Below are 17,717 nucleotides of genomic sequence, written 5' to 3'. Positions count from 1 at the left end.
GAACAAGGCACACCGTAAACGTATTTTACGAATGTTCACAAATATAGCATTATAGAATTATAAGATGTGCCCCACACGAATGTATCAACTCCACAAAAAGTGACGTCACAGATATTTTTTTTGAAAATAGAATATAGTATTCAGATTATAGCGATATTATTTGATGTTTTTTAAACAATTTCAAAACATTTGTTTATCCTAAATTTTTCCCGGGGTATATGAATGAGTTGTCGTCGATCAACTCAGTCATTCAAATGGTTGACGCGTGTTCTACTTTCAATGTTGTCATTCTTGTCCTTTTAATAACTCAACATGACAAATGAATAACTCATTCTCATGTTTCATAGCTTATTTTGACTAAATTTAACCAAACTGGCTGCGAAAAGCGAATTATTATTTCACTATTTCATTTTCATTAATGATTAAACAAAGCAAATCATATTTTATTTGATTTAATATCTCGTAGATAATGCCCCTTAAAAAACATAAATATTGCAGTAAGTAAAAACCTTTTTTGGGGTTAGACATTATTATGTTTTGAGAAGAGACGTCCGTCTAAGGAAAATTTAACATAATCTTTAATTCATCATTTGTTTTATACTTAAATTTATCTACCAAAATTAAGTTTTAAAGAAACAACTTACATTTTTTACATATGCACCAAATAAATAATTTCTGCCATTTCAATCCATGAAGTTCCATTTATTATGTTTTGTTTTTTCATACAAATAAAATATGTTTATTAGCATTATGCTAACCGCGCGAAGCGGCTAACAGACAGCTAAACCCAGCTGAAATTAAATGACGTAAGTACTTATAATGCTTGCTGAGTAAAGTTTGAATAATGAGGTTAATCTCGTTCTACAACAAAAACGACAGTATGTGAATGAATTAAAAAGAATTTGTATATGCTAAGTATTAATATATTCGTAGGGATAACGCATGTGAAGTGTTAGCTAACATATTGATTTATTAGTGATGTCTAATACACTGTTTACAAATATGTATACTACCCGAAGGTCTTACGATGGCAAAACGACTTCGTGAAGACCTCGTGATCCCGTCGGGTTGCCATCGAATGAAATTACGAAGGCGACAAGATGGAACTACGACGGCAATAAATCCAGCTAAATGTTAAAAAAGACTTTCACAAAACATGGAGCTCATATCATATGATTCTGTGTGAACAAGAAGGGCGACAGCGTTGTTTCTATTAATTCAAATGATACAAGAAGCGCAGCTATTACAGGCTCAGGATTTACTTTTATAAGTAAAATATTATTTTTTGTCAATTTTTCATATCAAGTAACATAATGAAAATTATAAACGCGTCTCGTACACCAACACTGCAGGTACACGTATATAGGGAAACCAAATTTTCTTCATTATACTGATTTTTTATGTATCGTCTGAGTTATTGTCACATGAATGTTTACTCTATAACCATTTTGTTTTCTATGTGTAAATTTTGCCGCATTTCTTGCTTTCACCACTTCTTTCCTTTTGTCTATATTATTATGATATTCTTCTGGAAAGAGCTCTTTTTGAATGAAAAGGATCAACAAAACCCATTACCTTACCTTTAAGATAGATCAGTAAACATTTGGCATAATTATGGGTGATTATTCAGACTAGTGCACACATTTACAGTTTAAACAAGGCAATGCCGAGCGTGGCTTCCCCTTGTATGTAACATATTGGGGACAAATATGGACACTATATTTGTATATGACACATGCAGAAAATGGTAAATTGAATATGCATATTTGATACATAAACTATTTTTCTAGAAATCAACCAAAACATTCATTAACTGGAAATACCTTTAATATTGTTTTTAAAACCAGCAGGTGATAGAATGAGCAGCCAATTTCTTGTGTATTATGCTATTTCAAGCTGTACACGACGTCTTTTAGACATCGTATGGCCATCGCGCCATCATCATAATCCATCGTGTAGCTTTCGTAATCCATCGTGTAGCCTTCGTGATCCTTAGTGTAGGCTTCGGCTGAGATATGAAGCTTAAATACCCGTCTTCGTTTAATCTTTGTATGTCCATCTTTTGCTATCGTATATAATTTCGGCACCATCGTATAGACTTCGTTATTCATCGTACTTGCTTCGGTCACATTTTGGTATTTTAACGAGATCGAGACCAACTTCGTACGAACTTACAATTTTCGCATTCGGGACAGTGTGATGCGGGCATAAACAATATTGGTTACCTAACTTTTTTTTCGAGCTACAGAATATTGTCAGATGTTTGCATAGATTATGCATGGAAAATTCAATTTTGTGTGATAAATAGAAATCTACACCATTGAATATTAAGATAGAATGTGAGAAGATAGCTCTTCTAATATTCTTTCAGATAAGAAAAAGAAAAAATGGGTCAACGGACTTTTTTCTTGCCACACATTAGAATAGGTATATTCACAACACTTTTGATTATAAAAAATTATTTAATGCGAGTTATTCCCCCTTTTACCTCAGTAATCTTCTCTTATTTGGCGTTGTTGAGAAAAAAATGAGTCAAACAATGCTTTTTTAGATACAGCATTACATTATGATAAAACTCATAAATGTTTTAACATAAAAAGGCTTACCCATGATGTAAATGCGACTCTCAAAATGTGCACATTCAAGTAAAGGTCTTGATCAATTGTTATCTGCTACTTTAAAATACAAGATGGAGGATGAGCCCGAGCTGCCTGAATCAAATTTTACCTTTTGTTTCTTTTACTGTATCGTAATGTGCACCTAGTCCAATTAGCAGGTCATTTGCTTTTCCAAAGTTAGTGCCTTTTGCTATACCAATTACTGATTGAAAATTCTCCTAGAAAATGTACGTTCATTTTAAAAATATTTATAATTAATTTACAACTTTTCCTAACATGACGCAATATAGAGGGTAAAACATTGGGTAAATGCGACTACTCTAAAATCTATACTTTTTGTCTTTTTTGTTTCGTCAGTTTTCTGTTTGCTTTGTATCGGTCAAATGAATTAAGCCCTTTTCAACTAAATTTTATAGTTTTCTTATGTTGTACTCTTTCAGGTTTGTTCTATGTCTAGGGAAGGGTTTGGCTCTTTCAAACATGTTTAAACCCGCCACATCCTTCATATGTCTGTTAAAGTCAGGAGTCTGTAATGCAGTGGTTGTCAGTTAATACTGAAGATCGTCTTTGTTTTTCCTCCATTGTTTTGTAGATAAATCAGGTCGGTAGGTGACTTTGTATGTATCGTTCTACATTCAATTTGCAATGATACTGCATCGTCATATTAATATCCGATCTTGTACGAGTGTCAACCGTTTTATATCTTGTGATTATTTGTTTGTCGTTTGATCATTTGGTGTTTTATCTGTATCTCCTTTCAGACATAATTTTGTATTTGGTTGCGTTAGAAATGTAAGATAGATGAATTTACCTGCCTTTTTAAACTTTTATTTTATTATGTTTTAAAGAAATCTTAAAAACTAGGCCGAACCTAATTTAGACATATCAAGATTTAAGAGTAGTCGACTTAGCTATCCTTACATATTGTATTTATCTACCCCTCACATTTCAATGTTCAACTTATTTAGTGAGTCAGTTGATAAAGCACTTGATTGTAATTTGCCAATTTTCCTTTGTGGTGATTTCAATTGTGATATGATGTCAAACTCAAGTAACTCTTTTAAAAAGTTACTTAACCGGTTAAACTTGGAAAATGTTGTTTGGGAGTCTACCAACTTTACAACCCAAACTGGAACTTGTATTGATTTATGTGTGACTAATCGCAAAAACTTAATTAAATCAGTAACAGTACTTACACCTATATGCAGTTCTCATTCTCCTGTTTCAGTCGAAATTTCATTTAAAACTTTTAAACAACATTCGTTTAAAAGACAAATTCGAGACTTTAAGCGGGCAGATAATGAAGGTCTTAAAAACCAGTTGAATGATACTGACTGGGATGATGTTGTTTTTAATTCAAATAATATAAATGATGTTTCTACGAACTTTGTCAAAACATTCGAAAGTACTGTCAATAGATATATACCTACTAAAACTATTACAGTTAGACCAAATGATAAACCATTTATGAACAACTTGATAAGAAACAAGATAAGACATCGTAATAGAATTCACCACAAAGCGAAAACTTCAAATAACCCAGATCACTGGAAAAAATTTAGAGAAATTCGTAATGAAATTATCAGTTTAGTTAGAAAGGCAAAAGATGATTATAAGTGCAAGCTGACATCACAACTTATTGACAAAAATATTCCTCCTGGTAAATGGTGGCGCATTGCCAAGTCTATATCAAATTTTACTAAAAATAGAGATTCCCCCCCTTTTTTGAAAAATGATGGCCAAATTTTTATTCATCCATTGGACAAGTCAGAGATCCTGAACAATCATTTTGCTGATATAGCTAATATTGATATAGAACCAGAAATTCCTGATAATAACGAGCCTCCTCCATGTCGTTTAAACAAATTTGTCATCACTGAGAAAGAAATTTTAGACCAGTTAAAAATTTTGAACGTTAATAAACCAGCTGGACCTGATGGTATCAGTCCTAGAATTTTAAAAGAGGTTGCTAGCTTTATTTCTAAACCATTGACTAAGTTATTTAATATGTCTCTATCAGTTAAACAGGTTCCACTGTTATGGAATATTGCACATGTTAATCCTATCTTTAAAGGAAAAGGTAGTCCACATTCAGCTCTAAACTATCGTCCAATATCTGTTACTAGTATTGTTTGTAAGATTATGGAAAAAGTTTTATTTAAACATTTGTATAATTATATGAGGAGTAATAACCTTTTGTCAAAGTTTCAATCTGGATTCCAACCAGGTGATTCTACTGTTAATCAGTTAATCGAAATATATCATAAAATTATTAGTAATATGGATAGTGGTAGGGATGTTAGGTTTGTATTTTGTAATGTTTCTAGAGCTTTCGATAAAGTTTGGCATAAAGGACTTTTATTTAAACTGAAACAATCTGGCTTAAATGACCAGCTCTTATCGTGGATAGAAAGTTATCTTTCGGATCGTCAACAAAAGGTAGTTTCAGAAGGCTTTTCGTCAACTCTAAGAAGTGTACATGCAGGTGTCCCCCATGGATCAGTTTTGGGACCCTTTCTGTTTCTTGTTTATATAAATGATATAGTTAATGACATTGCTAATGATATTAGACTTTTCGCAGATGACACCTCTTTATTTGTCATAGTAGATGATGATCATGATGTAGCAGCCGCTTCTTTAACTAATGACTTAGATGTTATCTCAAATTGGGCAAAATCATGGGCTGTTCAATTTAACTCTAAGAAAACTAAAAATATTGTATTTACTAGAAAGGAAAGGGAGCATCCACCTGTTTTTTTTTTGGGATAAATGGTGAAGAGGTTGAGAAAATAAATATTCACTGTCATCTTGGGATAACATTTCAGTCATCAGCTTCATGGCATACACATATTGATATTATTTATAAAAAAGCATGCTCTCGTCTTTCTGTGCTTCGCCAAGTTAAGCACTTATTGGATAGGAGTTCACTTATCCGTATTTATTATGCTTTTATTAGACCTATATTAGAATATGGTGATGTTATTTGGGGCAATTGTTCCCAGCATGAGACTGAGCTCCTTGAAAATATTCAGATAGAAGCTGCTAGAATTATTACAGGATTACGACGTAATTCCTCCAGACAAAAACTTTATATTGAATTAGGTTTAGAAACTCTGGAGAATAGACGTAATAAACATAAGCTTATACTATTCTATAAAATATTAAATGGGATGACACCTGCATACTTATATGAGTTAATCCAGCCATATCTTCCCAGACAAACCCCTTATACTTTGAGGAATGAAAATAACACTTTTCACCCGCCTCTTGCTAGAACTAGCTCTTATTTTAATAGTTTCATTCCTTCCACTATAAGACTTTGGAATAGTCTTCCTTTGAGCTTACAAAAGTCACCAAGTTTGGGTATATTTAGAAGTGGACTGGATAAGTTTTATAGGACTGGTGATATATTTAAACCTTTCAACTATGGGATAAGGAAACTTAATATAAGTCATTGTCAACTCAGAAATAATGCTAGCAACCTTAAATCTCATTTATTTAATCAGTTCTTATCTGAGAACACTTTTTGCACAAACTGTAACCATCCTGTTGAGGATAACAAACATTTCTTTTTTATTTGCCCTAAGTATAATGATGTAAGACAGATCCTTCTTGATTCCATTTACTCCATTGTTGATAATGTTGACATAAATATCGAATTACTACTTTTTGGAAACAGATTATTATCATATGATATGAATATTGTAATTTTTAAATCTGTTCAGAAATATATCAGTGACACTCAACGTTTTGTTTGAAACTTACTTAATTTTTGTTTCATCTAGTTTTATTTTTTATTTTTTTTATTTTTTTTCTACACTCCAATGTTAATTCATTTATTCCACTAAGCAAGCTTAGTGTCTCCTTCAAGCCATATATATATTTCTAATGACTTATAAATGATATTTGCATGTTTCAAGGTAATTTAAATAACTGATGATTAATTGCCTATATATTTATTTATACTTTGCATTTATTAAGTAACACTGTTAACATATTTTGCTCGTGTGTGCTCACAAGTAGCATGCATGTTCCACTAAATTGCATTATTTTAAATACAGTTGTTGTATAAATTGAATCATACCTTGTACATGTATTATGGAGAGAGCTTTTATAGGCTGTGCCTGTTGCTCAATCCTTTTTATATCTTAATGAATAAAATATGTTTAAAATCAAATCAATGTTCAACGATAATTATCGTATAAGAAGCCGCAAAAGACTCTCAATTTAAAATTCGCTGAAGAATACACGCGTATATTCATTACCATATGTGTGAAAGATTTTGGGATATTGACTAAGTTTTGAAAAGCATGTTATTGTGTTTTGAGTAAAATATTCCTAAACTGATTGATATCATATTATATCATATATTTTCAGAGTCATTTCAATACTTTAATTTAGCAACAACCTTAACGATGGTTTGGTAAATAAAAGTACGGATTAATGCAATAGATATAGAGTATTCAAAAGTGCAATGATACTCTAAAGAGCTATGGTGTCAAACGCTAAAGTGCAATGGTATTACACGCTGAATGGCGGTTGGGATGCATTATAACGTATGTTGGTGTAACGGGAATGGGATCCATGCAATGGTTTTGTTTGATTTTGTGTTCCAATTAGTGAGATTTTTAGTTTATTATTATGGTTATTAATCTTTTGTCTTTTGATATGTTTAACACTTGTCATTGTTTGACCCTATATAGCTTGTTATGCGGCGAAAACCAAAGTTCCACGTCATTACCTCTGGTCGTATGGTTCCTGTCTAGTTAACGTGTATTCATATCTTTAACAGAAATTAGGAAGCATATGATAAACAATCTATTATGGAATGATTTAATTACCTTACCCGTATTTGGCACAACTTTTTGGAATGTTTGATCCTCAATGATCTTCAACTTTGTACTTGTTTGGCTTTATAAATATTTCGATTTGAGCGTCACTGATGAGTCTTATGTAGACGAAACGCGCGTCTGGCGTACTAAATTATAATCCTGGTACTTTTGATAACTAATTAATTAGAAAGTACAAAAGTAGACTTAATTTAACGCAATTTCATAAAATGGAATAACAAACATAGAGGAGCTGCTAGATTACATTTGGACGAAGTTAATTCCTCAACCGTTCAAGTGAGCCATCTCCACTTTTTCCTGTTAAATTAAACGTAATTTTGCAACCTTGACATATTGGTAGAAGTGCTAAAAATAAACATTAAAAATAATCAAATTTTCATGCGAATGTAATATGCGATATTTGCTACTGTACGTTCAACAAGCATAACTTAGTTTACACTATTTAATATATTAATCAATCTATTTTACCGAACTACTGGAAAATATGACGTTCAAAGTGTTTCATACACAGCGTCCCTTTGACTGTAATGCGCTTTATTGCTTAGGGGCCAGCTGAAGGACACCTACGGGTGCGGGAATTTCTCGTTACATTGAAGACCTTTTGGTGACCTTCCGCTGTTGTTTTTTTCTGTAGTCGGGTTGTTGTCTCTTTGATGCATTCCCCATTTCCATTCTCAATTCTATTGATCATTATTTTCTTTCCACTGTTATCGGCAATACGCACTGTGACGTATCGAAGCATCGGACTTAAGCGTGTTCCATTAAATGCATGCCATTTATTCGAGTAGAGAATTTCCATATTTAAACATTTAGACCAGAGAAAAAACATCTATAATATAAGCGTTATTGTCTTTTTTTGGCAACATAGACACGAACCTCCATTCTTCAAACCTTTACAGTCAGGATTCTACTTCGTAAAAATTATCTTCCCATTACACCAGTTCATTTTCACAATCGTAGAAATGGAAGCCATTGTAGGGATGACGCGCTGCCAATTTTGCTCTTGTATTTTAAAAGACAAATGTATCTACTAGCTTATGAGCATCAGTTAATGACCTTGTCTGCATTGATTCATCTTAAAACTATTGTGTGATCGGTTGTCATGTAGAGTCTTTTAAAAATTTCTCAAACATTTAAAAAAAAAAAAAAATAATATTTCGTGGAAGGGCAGACTAAAAAATTTCAGTGGTTGAAGATTATAAATCCTAGTTATCACACACTTTTTTTATGTAATAAAGCCAACCTGTAGCTTTGATATTTTAAATTGATATAATCTGAAGCGAGATGATACATCAAATACTCCTGCTTTGTACGTTTTCGAGACAAAATATACATCTCAAACACGTCCTAACATAAAAAGGTGCACTCGATTTTCTCTTTTAGATACAGCTGTTCCCAACTTTTTGGATTTTTTTCTCTTGTCACATAATGGAAGGACAGACACGACAATTACTGAACTAATAGATTGATATATTCTTCGCCCGTGGTATTTTTTTTTTAAATCGGAGGTTATGCATTTCTTACATCCAACTTGATAGATATCCATGTCGTCGACTTGATATCTAATTGTTCTCTATTACTATGTAATAGATAAACTGAAAACTTATGCAAACGGTGTTTTTAAAATAAAACAGTTCATAATTGAGAAGAAAATTTCGTTTTATTTGTTTCATTTAACTTTTAAAATTTGTGTTACTATAGTAAACATTACAGTAAGCATTTATCCGAAATATCGTGAGCCTAAATCCATCAATTGGAAACACAACTTTAAAATTTTGATGGATTCAGTCGAGGATTATGCCAGGCAATGGGCTAAGCGCGAGAAGGAAGACGTAGACACTCTATCCGAATGGATTAAGGCAGTGAGGTCGTTAATACAAATCAGAATTAAGAAACTGAATGGGTCCATCAATGCCCATGCTACGTCAATCTTCAAAGATCCAAATGTTGCTAAACACCTATCTGACCTCCATGATGAATATGTTGTTGTCCCCGCAGACAAAGCCCCAAATAACATCGTTTTTATCTGTAACGCCGCTACAAAGCAGTAATCGCACCCTCAAAGAGGAGAGGGATAAATATAAGTTACACAACTTGTTTCCCAGTCCACTATACATAAATATGTTCAAACTAAACATATATATAGGGTATTTCAAATCACTATTAATATTTGTTCTATTTGTGGTTTCTATAGAATATTTTTGAAACTTGAGGTTACATGATTACTACAGCTGGAACACAGGTTAAATAAGGAGAAATTTGATTGGTTAACTGTCAGTGTATCTATTTTCTAACATCAATGCAATGTTATTTGATATTTTTCTATAGTACTGAAAAGGATAAAACTTTATTCATGCCGAGTATTTCTTTATATGAAACAAAGATAAATTGTGCACAACTTTTTGAAAAGTGCAAATTTAACAAAGACTTAAAGGGAAAAATCAATGGTGGTATAGCACCTCTATATCATAACTTACAGTATTTGATACAGACTGTTCCTGAAATGTATGATATTCAGTGGTTAGTCCATATCTCAAGAATTCTCCATGAATATATTCTTTGGCGGCATATTTATAGTCTTTGTATTCAGAATCGTGGTGCCTGGTATCAGAGAAATAGTTTCGGATCGAGGTCTCCATATACTTTGTATCAGCAGACTTTACACAATGCACTGTAATATAATAATTATATCAGAGTTAAGTGTTAAATGTAAGATTCTAATATGACGTCCTTATTACGCTTTGTTAACAAAGCCGTGATCTAATGAGCACAAAAAATATGTTTGACACATGCGCATGGACGTACTGTTTATATTAACGTTATTTCCATCGTTATCCTTTTAAATTTTTACATTTTAGCAGCTAACATAAACTTTTATTATATATATTTATCAAACAACATATATTTGCCCTGCTCGTAGTTTTTAAACTTATCAAATATGAAATGTAATATATAGACTCCTCGGGGAGGACCTATAAATATATTGTATTTGTCATATTAGAATCGAAATAATTCCTTCATGTGATGCTCTATGCTCATTTTAACATGTGTAGGCATTATATTTGACCTCATTTAATAACTCGCTTACGCTCAGTGTAAAATATCGACAAATATAATGCCTACCCATGTTAAAATGAGCGTAGAGCATGACATGAAGGAATTATTTATTAAATATTCAATACCAATAAGTTGTCACATGTAGTGTTTTAAATTTTCCTCAATTTTTGATCTGGTACACTAGATCATCCGTTAAAATCAAATAAAACTACTTACCAACAATTCCTCATAATTGAACCAGTATTATTGACATTGCCTAACTTAGCATTGTCGTAATTTCCCGGATGAAAAAAAACTAACAATAAAATGATGGCCAAATATTAATGTCTTAAAAAATCTAATTTTTCCCAAATTGTTAACGTTAGATGTGAAGCTGTCTTTTTGGTCCTCTAAAATGATCTGAAATGTTGTCGGGGAGTTATTTCAAAGGGACGTGAATAATTATCAAAGGTACCAGGATCGTAATTTAATATACCAGACGCGGGTTTCATCTACATAAGACTCATCAGTGACGCTCACAATAGTTATAAATCCAAACAAGTACAAAGTTGAAGAGCATTCAGGACCCAAAATTCAATAAATTGTGCCAAATACGGCTAATGTATTCTTTCCTGGAAACAGTAAAATCCTAAGTTTTTCGAAAGATTCAAAATTTTGTAACAGGAAATTTATATAGTGACCACATAATTGATATTCATGTCAACACCGAAGTGTTGACTACGGGGCTAATAAAAGAAGACAGTTTGTTGCATAGTCTTTTCTCCTTCCGTGATTTTATCTATTCATTTCTAGAGAGATCATGTTTAAGCTTGTATTCTTCTTCCGCTTTTTTTGAAAAGATTTGAAATGAAATTAACATCAAGCTTTTTTAAGTGAAATATTTTTTCCAACAATTGAAAACGAATTAGGTTTGAGTTGTTCCACGTTTTGTTGTACACATTGGAAACAAAGACAGGTTGAAGAGGTCATCATGAATAATTATACATAATTCCGGCTCTACTAAAGCATGTAAAGATCAATGAGGAAAAGTGATATCGGGTCAGTGACTGTATAAGACATAGAAATATACAGTCAACGCATTTTGACTGTTCAAATAGAACGCGTGCAGTTTAAATTTAGATTTAAAGCCCCGACGGTTCATGGCATTTTGTAATGATGAAACTGGAATGAAGTGGGATAAAATCAGCCTTCGAAGAGTAAACATGTTTTTGAATAGATTAGGTAGAACGCAGAAGACAGGTTTACATACATTTTTTCTGTCACTTTAATATGATATGCTGACCCATATGTTAACACATTTGAAGGTATTTACTTCCCCTAAAGATGATGATAAAACACATTACATTGATAACGTAATATACCATACGCACATTAAATTTAACATGAATGATGAGTACCAAAAAATTTATATATTGTATTTTAGTGAGCAATATCTTTTGACTCTTTTGAAACTAAATAAATTAATACTTACAGCTAAACAGAAAATTAATTACATAATGAAGAAATACTGAAGTCACCATTTTAATGGTAATTATTACAGTAAACAAGGCACAAATGTGACTAAGCGTGTCCAAACTTTTTATGAAATAAGTTTAAATATTGTTATTTGACCTTGGAGATATCAATGTCACATTTTTAGAAAATCGACCGGATTGCATTGCGGAAGGAGTTCAAGGAGAAAGTTTTTTTTTTAAACGTAAAAACATCTTTATTTGTAACAATTTACTACGTTTACGGCTTTTAACTTAGTATCCCTCATTTTAGTTTCGCTAAAAGTTAAGAGAAGCACTATTTGGTAAAGAAATATTTCGTGGGGCATTGAGTTTTACTGATTTACTGATTTTACCACGAGTTGCTACATATGCTCAAGATTTGAACCCGAGTGACAGCTAGGGTAAAATATCGACATAAAGGGCACATCCGTGGTACAATCAGTATAAATTTAAGCTGCAATGAACTATTTCTATTCTTACAGAATATATCAATAGTCTTGCAAAATCTAAAGTGCCAATTTTTTTGGGTCAGAAATACATTTTTTTTTTTACAAAAATGAAGAAAAATGACAATGAGCCTGAAGATTTTCTTTTGTGTTATACATTGTTTAAGCAGTCTTAAATGAATACTTGAAATCAATTTGTCTGTTTATGTAAAAAAAATATAATTCTTGAGTTGAAAAGGGACATTTTATTGAAAAATCACAGAAAACAGGAATTACGGTTTGAAAATTAATTCGGAAATAAAAAAAACGTAACAGTTGAATAGATGACATTTTATTAATATCTTTTAAATGTTTAATTCACATAGAGCATATTTTGTTAAAGTATACTAGTCTTTTCTCTGGTAATCTATGTATCATTGTCATATTGTTTAGTTTCTTTTGGTACCTATTCTAACATCGAATTCGGAATTTCTTTTAACTTAGTTTTACTGAGCAAATTGGTGCGTGTTTGTTATTTCTACATTGACTAAAGGTAAAGAGTTTTTAAAACTTGTTTAATTCCGCCGCATTTCTGTGCCTGTCCCAAGTCAGGAGACTCTGTCATTTGTTATTCTTGTATGATTTTAAATTTTAGTTTATTTTATATTTCGGAATTTAGTATGGTTTCATTTTATTTTTGTTAAGAAGCCAGCTGAAGCGCGCCTCAGGGTGCAGGATTATCTCGCTGTATTGAGGACTCATTGGTGGCCTTCGGCTGTTTCTGATAATTTTACGGGTTGTTGTATCTTTGGCACATTTCCCATTTCCATTCTCAATTTTATTTGAAGCATGATTTTTATTATTTGTTTTTAGTGGCTTTGAACTAGCTGTCAGTAACTGCGAGTACTCTCTGATCTGTGCATATTGTCGTTTTGTAGTTGGGATATACAGGAATCCGACCACGTCCACTTTTTTGTAAGATGTATTTCTATTTGTATCCATCTGATGAGATAAGCCGTTTTCAACCGATTTTTACAGTTTATTCTTATATTTGTTATTTTGGGAATGTTTATAGCTTGCTATGAATGCCGTACCGTGACCTAAAATTAATTATTTCTGTGTCATCTGGTCTCCTGCTGATAGTTGTCTAATTGGTAATCATACCACATCTTTTTTTTTTATATAGGCCAATATCAAAGCTTTTTTGTGGAATGATTTGTAGAAATTAAGAACGTTTAAACTTTTTGTAATTTAACGAGGTCACTTATCTCTTTTGTTTATTCATATTATATGTTTTAAATGAAATTCTTTAATTTTCAAACTTTAACAAAATGTTGTATTAATTTAAATATATTTGAATTTCAACTAACGATCGGATTATTTTACCGTCTGCCAATTATTAACAAACATGCCCGTTTAATTTTTCTCAGAACTTAGCTAGACATCTTCAATATTGAGACATCATATATTTAATATACATATCGTCTAAAATGTCGTTTAGGACTTTTTGGGCTAAAAATACTTTTGACACCAATGGTCTGGGCGGGAGGAAATCTTTGGTATTATAAAACAGCATACATATGACCAATCAAAATATGTGAAAAAAGACATATTACAAAATTGCCAATGTCAGTTGTTTGTAAATAGTTATCAAAAGTACCAGGATTATAATTGTATACGCCAGACGCGCGTTTCGTCTACATAGGACTAAATTTGCTTCCAAAATGTTGTATGAAAACTTGAAAATCGTTGTAGAATAGCTTTGTGAAAAAATTAATTGTACATTTCTTTATTTCTGCGAAAATAATTTAAGTTCTTGGATAATCCAGAAATGTCAAAGTTTTTATTTCACTGCTATTTACAAAAATGCTCAAGTTCACATACGACATTTTGAAAGCATGCATTTTGCCAAAGGTTTCTAAGTCTGTTTGTGAGATATTTTTTTCTTGAAAAATTGTAATTTACAACATTTTAGAAGCCCAGCGACGATATACAATTATTGTGAATTGACTTGACATATCAACGATATAATGTTGAAGCTTAGAAACGGAGAAATGCGAGGCTCTGTCGAGCTTTTTCCCTGTTTCGGGCCGAATCCTTATATCGATGATATGTCAAATCAGTACTTTATTATTGTCTTTATAATACAATCTTGAAAAAAAAACATTTTAGAATTGTTCTTTATTGTGTTAATGTTATTTATTTGATTTGAATATTGGGGGAAATGTCCCTTACAGAAGACCTTTTATCTTGCGGAAAAATATGCAACACAATGAAATGTACATAACCTGTTGAAACCAATCCATGGTGAACGAATTCGTTTCAGTATGGACTAACTTATCAATAATAAGCAGAAAACTTAATGAATCATAGTTTTTCAACAAAAAAAATAATAAGTGAAATATTTTTTCCAACAATTGAAAACGAATTAGGTTTAATTTGTTCCAAGTTTCGTTGTACACATTGGAAACAAAGACAGGTTGAAGAGGTCATCATGAATAATTATACATAATTCCGGCTCTACTAAAGCATGTAAAGATCAATGAGGAAAAGTGATATCGGGTCAGTGACTGTATAAGACATAGAAATATACAGTCAACGCATTTTGACTGTTCAAATAGAACGCGTGCAGTTTAAACTTAAATTTAAAGCCCCGACGGTTCATGGCATTTTGTAATGATGAACCTGGAATGAAGTGGGATAAAATCAGCCTTCGAAGAGTAAACATGTTTTTGAATAGATTAGGTAGAACGCAGAAGACAGGTTTATATATATTTTTTCTCTCACTTTGATATGATATGCTGACCCATATGTTAACACATTTGAAGGCATTTTCGTCCCCTAAAGATGATGCTAAAACACACTACATTGATAACGTAATATACCATATACACATTAAACTTAACATGAATGATATCTACAAAAAAAATGTATTTGAGTATAAAAAAATATATATATATATATTAGTGAGCAATATCTTTTGACTCTTTTGAAACTAAATAAATTAATACTTACAGCTAAACAGAAAATTAATTACATAATGAAGAAATACTGAAGTCACCATTTTAATGGTAATTATTACAGTAAACAAGGCACAAATGTGGCTAAGTGTGTCCAAACTTTTTATGAAATAAGTTTAAATATTGTTATTTGACCTTGCAGATATCAATGTCAGATTTTTAGTAAATCGACCGACTTGCATTGCGGAAGGAGTTCAAGGAGAAAGATTTTTTTTAAAACGTAAAAACATCTTTATTTGTAACAATTTACTAAGTTTACGGCTTTTAACTTAGTATCCCTCATTTTAGTTTCGCTAAAAGTTAAGAGAAGCACTATTTGGTAAAGAAATATTTCGTTGGGCATTGAATTTTACTGATTTACTGATTTTACCATGAGTTGCTACATATGCTAAAGATTTGAACCCGAGTGACAGCTAGGGTAAAATATCGACATAAAGGGCACATCCGTGGTACAATCAGTATTAATTTAAGCTGCAATGAACTATTTCTATTCTTATAGAATATATCAATAGTCTTGCAGAATCTGAAGTGCCAATTTTTTTTGGGTCAGAAATACATTTTTTTGTACAAAAATGAAGAAAAATGACAATGAGCCATTGTTTTAGCAGTCTTAAATAAATACTTGAAATCAATCTGTCTGTTTATGTAAAAAAATATAATTCTTGAGTTGAAAAGGGACATTTTTTTGAAAAATCACAGAAAACAGGAATTACGGTTTGAAAATTAATTCGGAAATAAAAAAAACGTAACAGTTGAATAGATGACATTTTATTAATATCTTTTAAATGTTTAATTCACATAGAGCATATTTTGTTAAAGTATACTAGTCTTTTCTGTGTTCATTTATGTATCATTGTCATATTGTTTAGTTTCTTTTGGTACCTATTCTAACATCGAACTCGGACTTTCTTTTAACTGAGTTTTACTGAGCGAATTGGTGTGTGTTTGTTTTACTACATTGACTAAAGGTAAAGAGTTTTTAAAATATGTTTAATTCCGCCGCATTTCTGCGCCTGTCCCAAGTCAGGAGACTCTGTCATTTGTTATTCTTGTATGCTTTTAAATTTTAGTTTATTTTATATTTCGGAATTTAGTATGGTTTCATTTTATTTTTGTTAAGAAGCCAGCTGAAGCGCGCCTCAGGGTGCAGGATTATCGCGCTGTATTGATGACTCATTGGTGGCCTTCGGCTGTTTCTGATAATTTTACGGGTTGTTGTATCTTTGGCACATTTTCCATGTCCATTCTCAATTTTATTAGAAGCATGATTTTTCTTATTTGTTTTTAGTGGCTTTGAACTAGCTGTCAGTAACTGCGAGCACTCTCAGATCGGTGCATATTGTCGTTTTGTTGTTGGGATATACAAGAATCCGACCACGTCCACTTTTTTGTAAGATGTATTTCTATTTGTATCCATATGATGAGATAAGCCGTTTTCAACCGATTTTTCAGTTTGTTCTTATATTTGTCATTTTGGGAATGTTTATAGCTTGCTATGAATGCCGTACGGTGACCTAAAATTACTTATTTCTGTGTCATCTGGTCTCCTGTTGATAGTTGTCTAATTGGTAATCATACCACATCTTTTTTTTTTTTTTTATATAGACCAATAATTTGGGAATAATGCTGAAAAACACACAACTCCAAGAAAATCAATTCTATTGTGTTTTCAAATATTAAGAAAACTCAAGTGCCTGTCTTTGAAATGTTTAGGCTCTTAAATGTGTTGTATGTCAAACAGTAATGTGAATGGTTAACTCATATCCAAACTCATACTTCAGAAATCTAGAATACCCAATTTTCTTAATATCCAGAAAAACTGTAGTTTAATGTTTTTAAACGATTCAATCCAGTTATATGGTGTTTCAATTAAGAATAATTTGTAGAGGAACAATTAACAAATGCATAATTGTATATTCTTTTTGTCAAAAACTTTGATCTATAATGATTTTGTGTTAAACTATTTCGTCATAGCTTGTTAAACCTTGATAATATGATAAAATATTATCTATTGTGATAGGAGTAAAACAAGGTTCCCCTGAATCTTTATTCCACCATGCATATTTTCTAAATGTCTTTGAATCTTTACCTGAATTATCATCATCACAGATCCATGCATACATTTACTTACATTTGTATATACAAGTCTAAACAAGTGAAACTGCGAGCTACTGCTCACTGATGATACCACCGCCGCAAGTGGATAGTATTAATAGTGTATATGCAAGTGTTCGGTAAACAGGAAGTTCTCAAG

The 17,717-nt window shown here is 31.8% G+C and overlaps 1 protein-coding gene across 2 annotated transcripts in view; it reads right to left on the bottom strand.

The window, feature by feature from the left end:
* LOC134720713 (aminopeptidase YwaD-like) overlaps positions 1-17,717 on the bottom strand; it is a 28,465-nt gene that overhangs the window by 7,682 nt on the left and 3,066 nt on the right. The window contains exons 1-3 of one of the 2 annotated variants that reach the window (XM_063583169.1): positions 11,997-12,127; positions 9,946-10,139; positions 2,728-2,836 (exon numbers count right to left, since the gene is read on the bottom strand). In XM_063583169.1, the coding sequence (XP_063439239.1) occupies positions 2,728-2,836; positions 9,946-10,139; positions 11,997-12,045 (352 nt within the window). In that variant the 5' untranslated portion in view covers positions 12,046-12,127. Of the gene's footprint in view, positions 1-2,727; positions 2,837-9,945; positions 10,140-11,996; positions 12,128-17,717 lie in introns of those variants that run through there. The other variant, XM_063583170.1, reaches the window with a different exon arrangement.

The sequence above is a fragment of the Mytilus trossulus genome, chromosome 6 (assembly GCF_036588685.1).
Source record: "Mytilus trossulus isolate FHL-02 chromosome 6, PNRI_Mtr1.1.1.hap1, whole genome shotgun sequence".
NCBI lineage: Eukaryota > Metazoa > Mollusca > Bivalvia > Mytilida > Mytilidae > Mytilus > Mytilus trossulus.
Note: the sequence above shows the minus strand (reverse complement) of the source record. Positions and strands in the feature narration are given on the sequence as shown.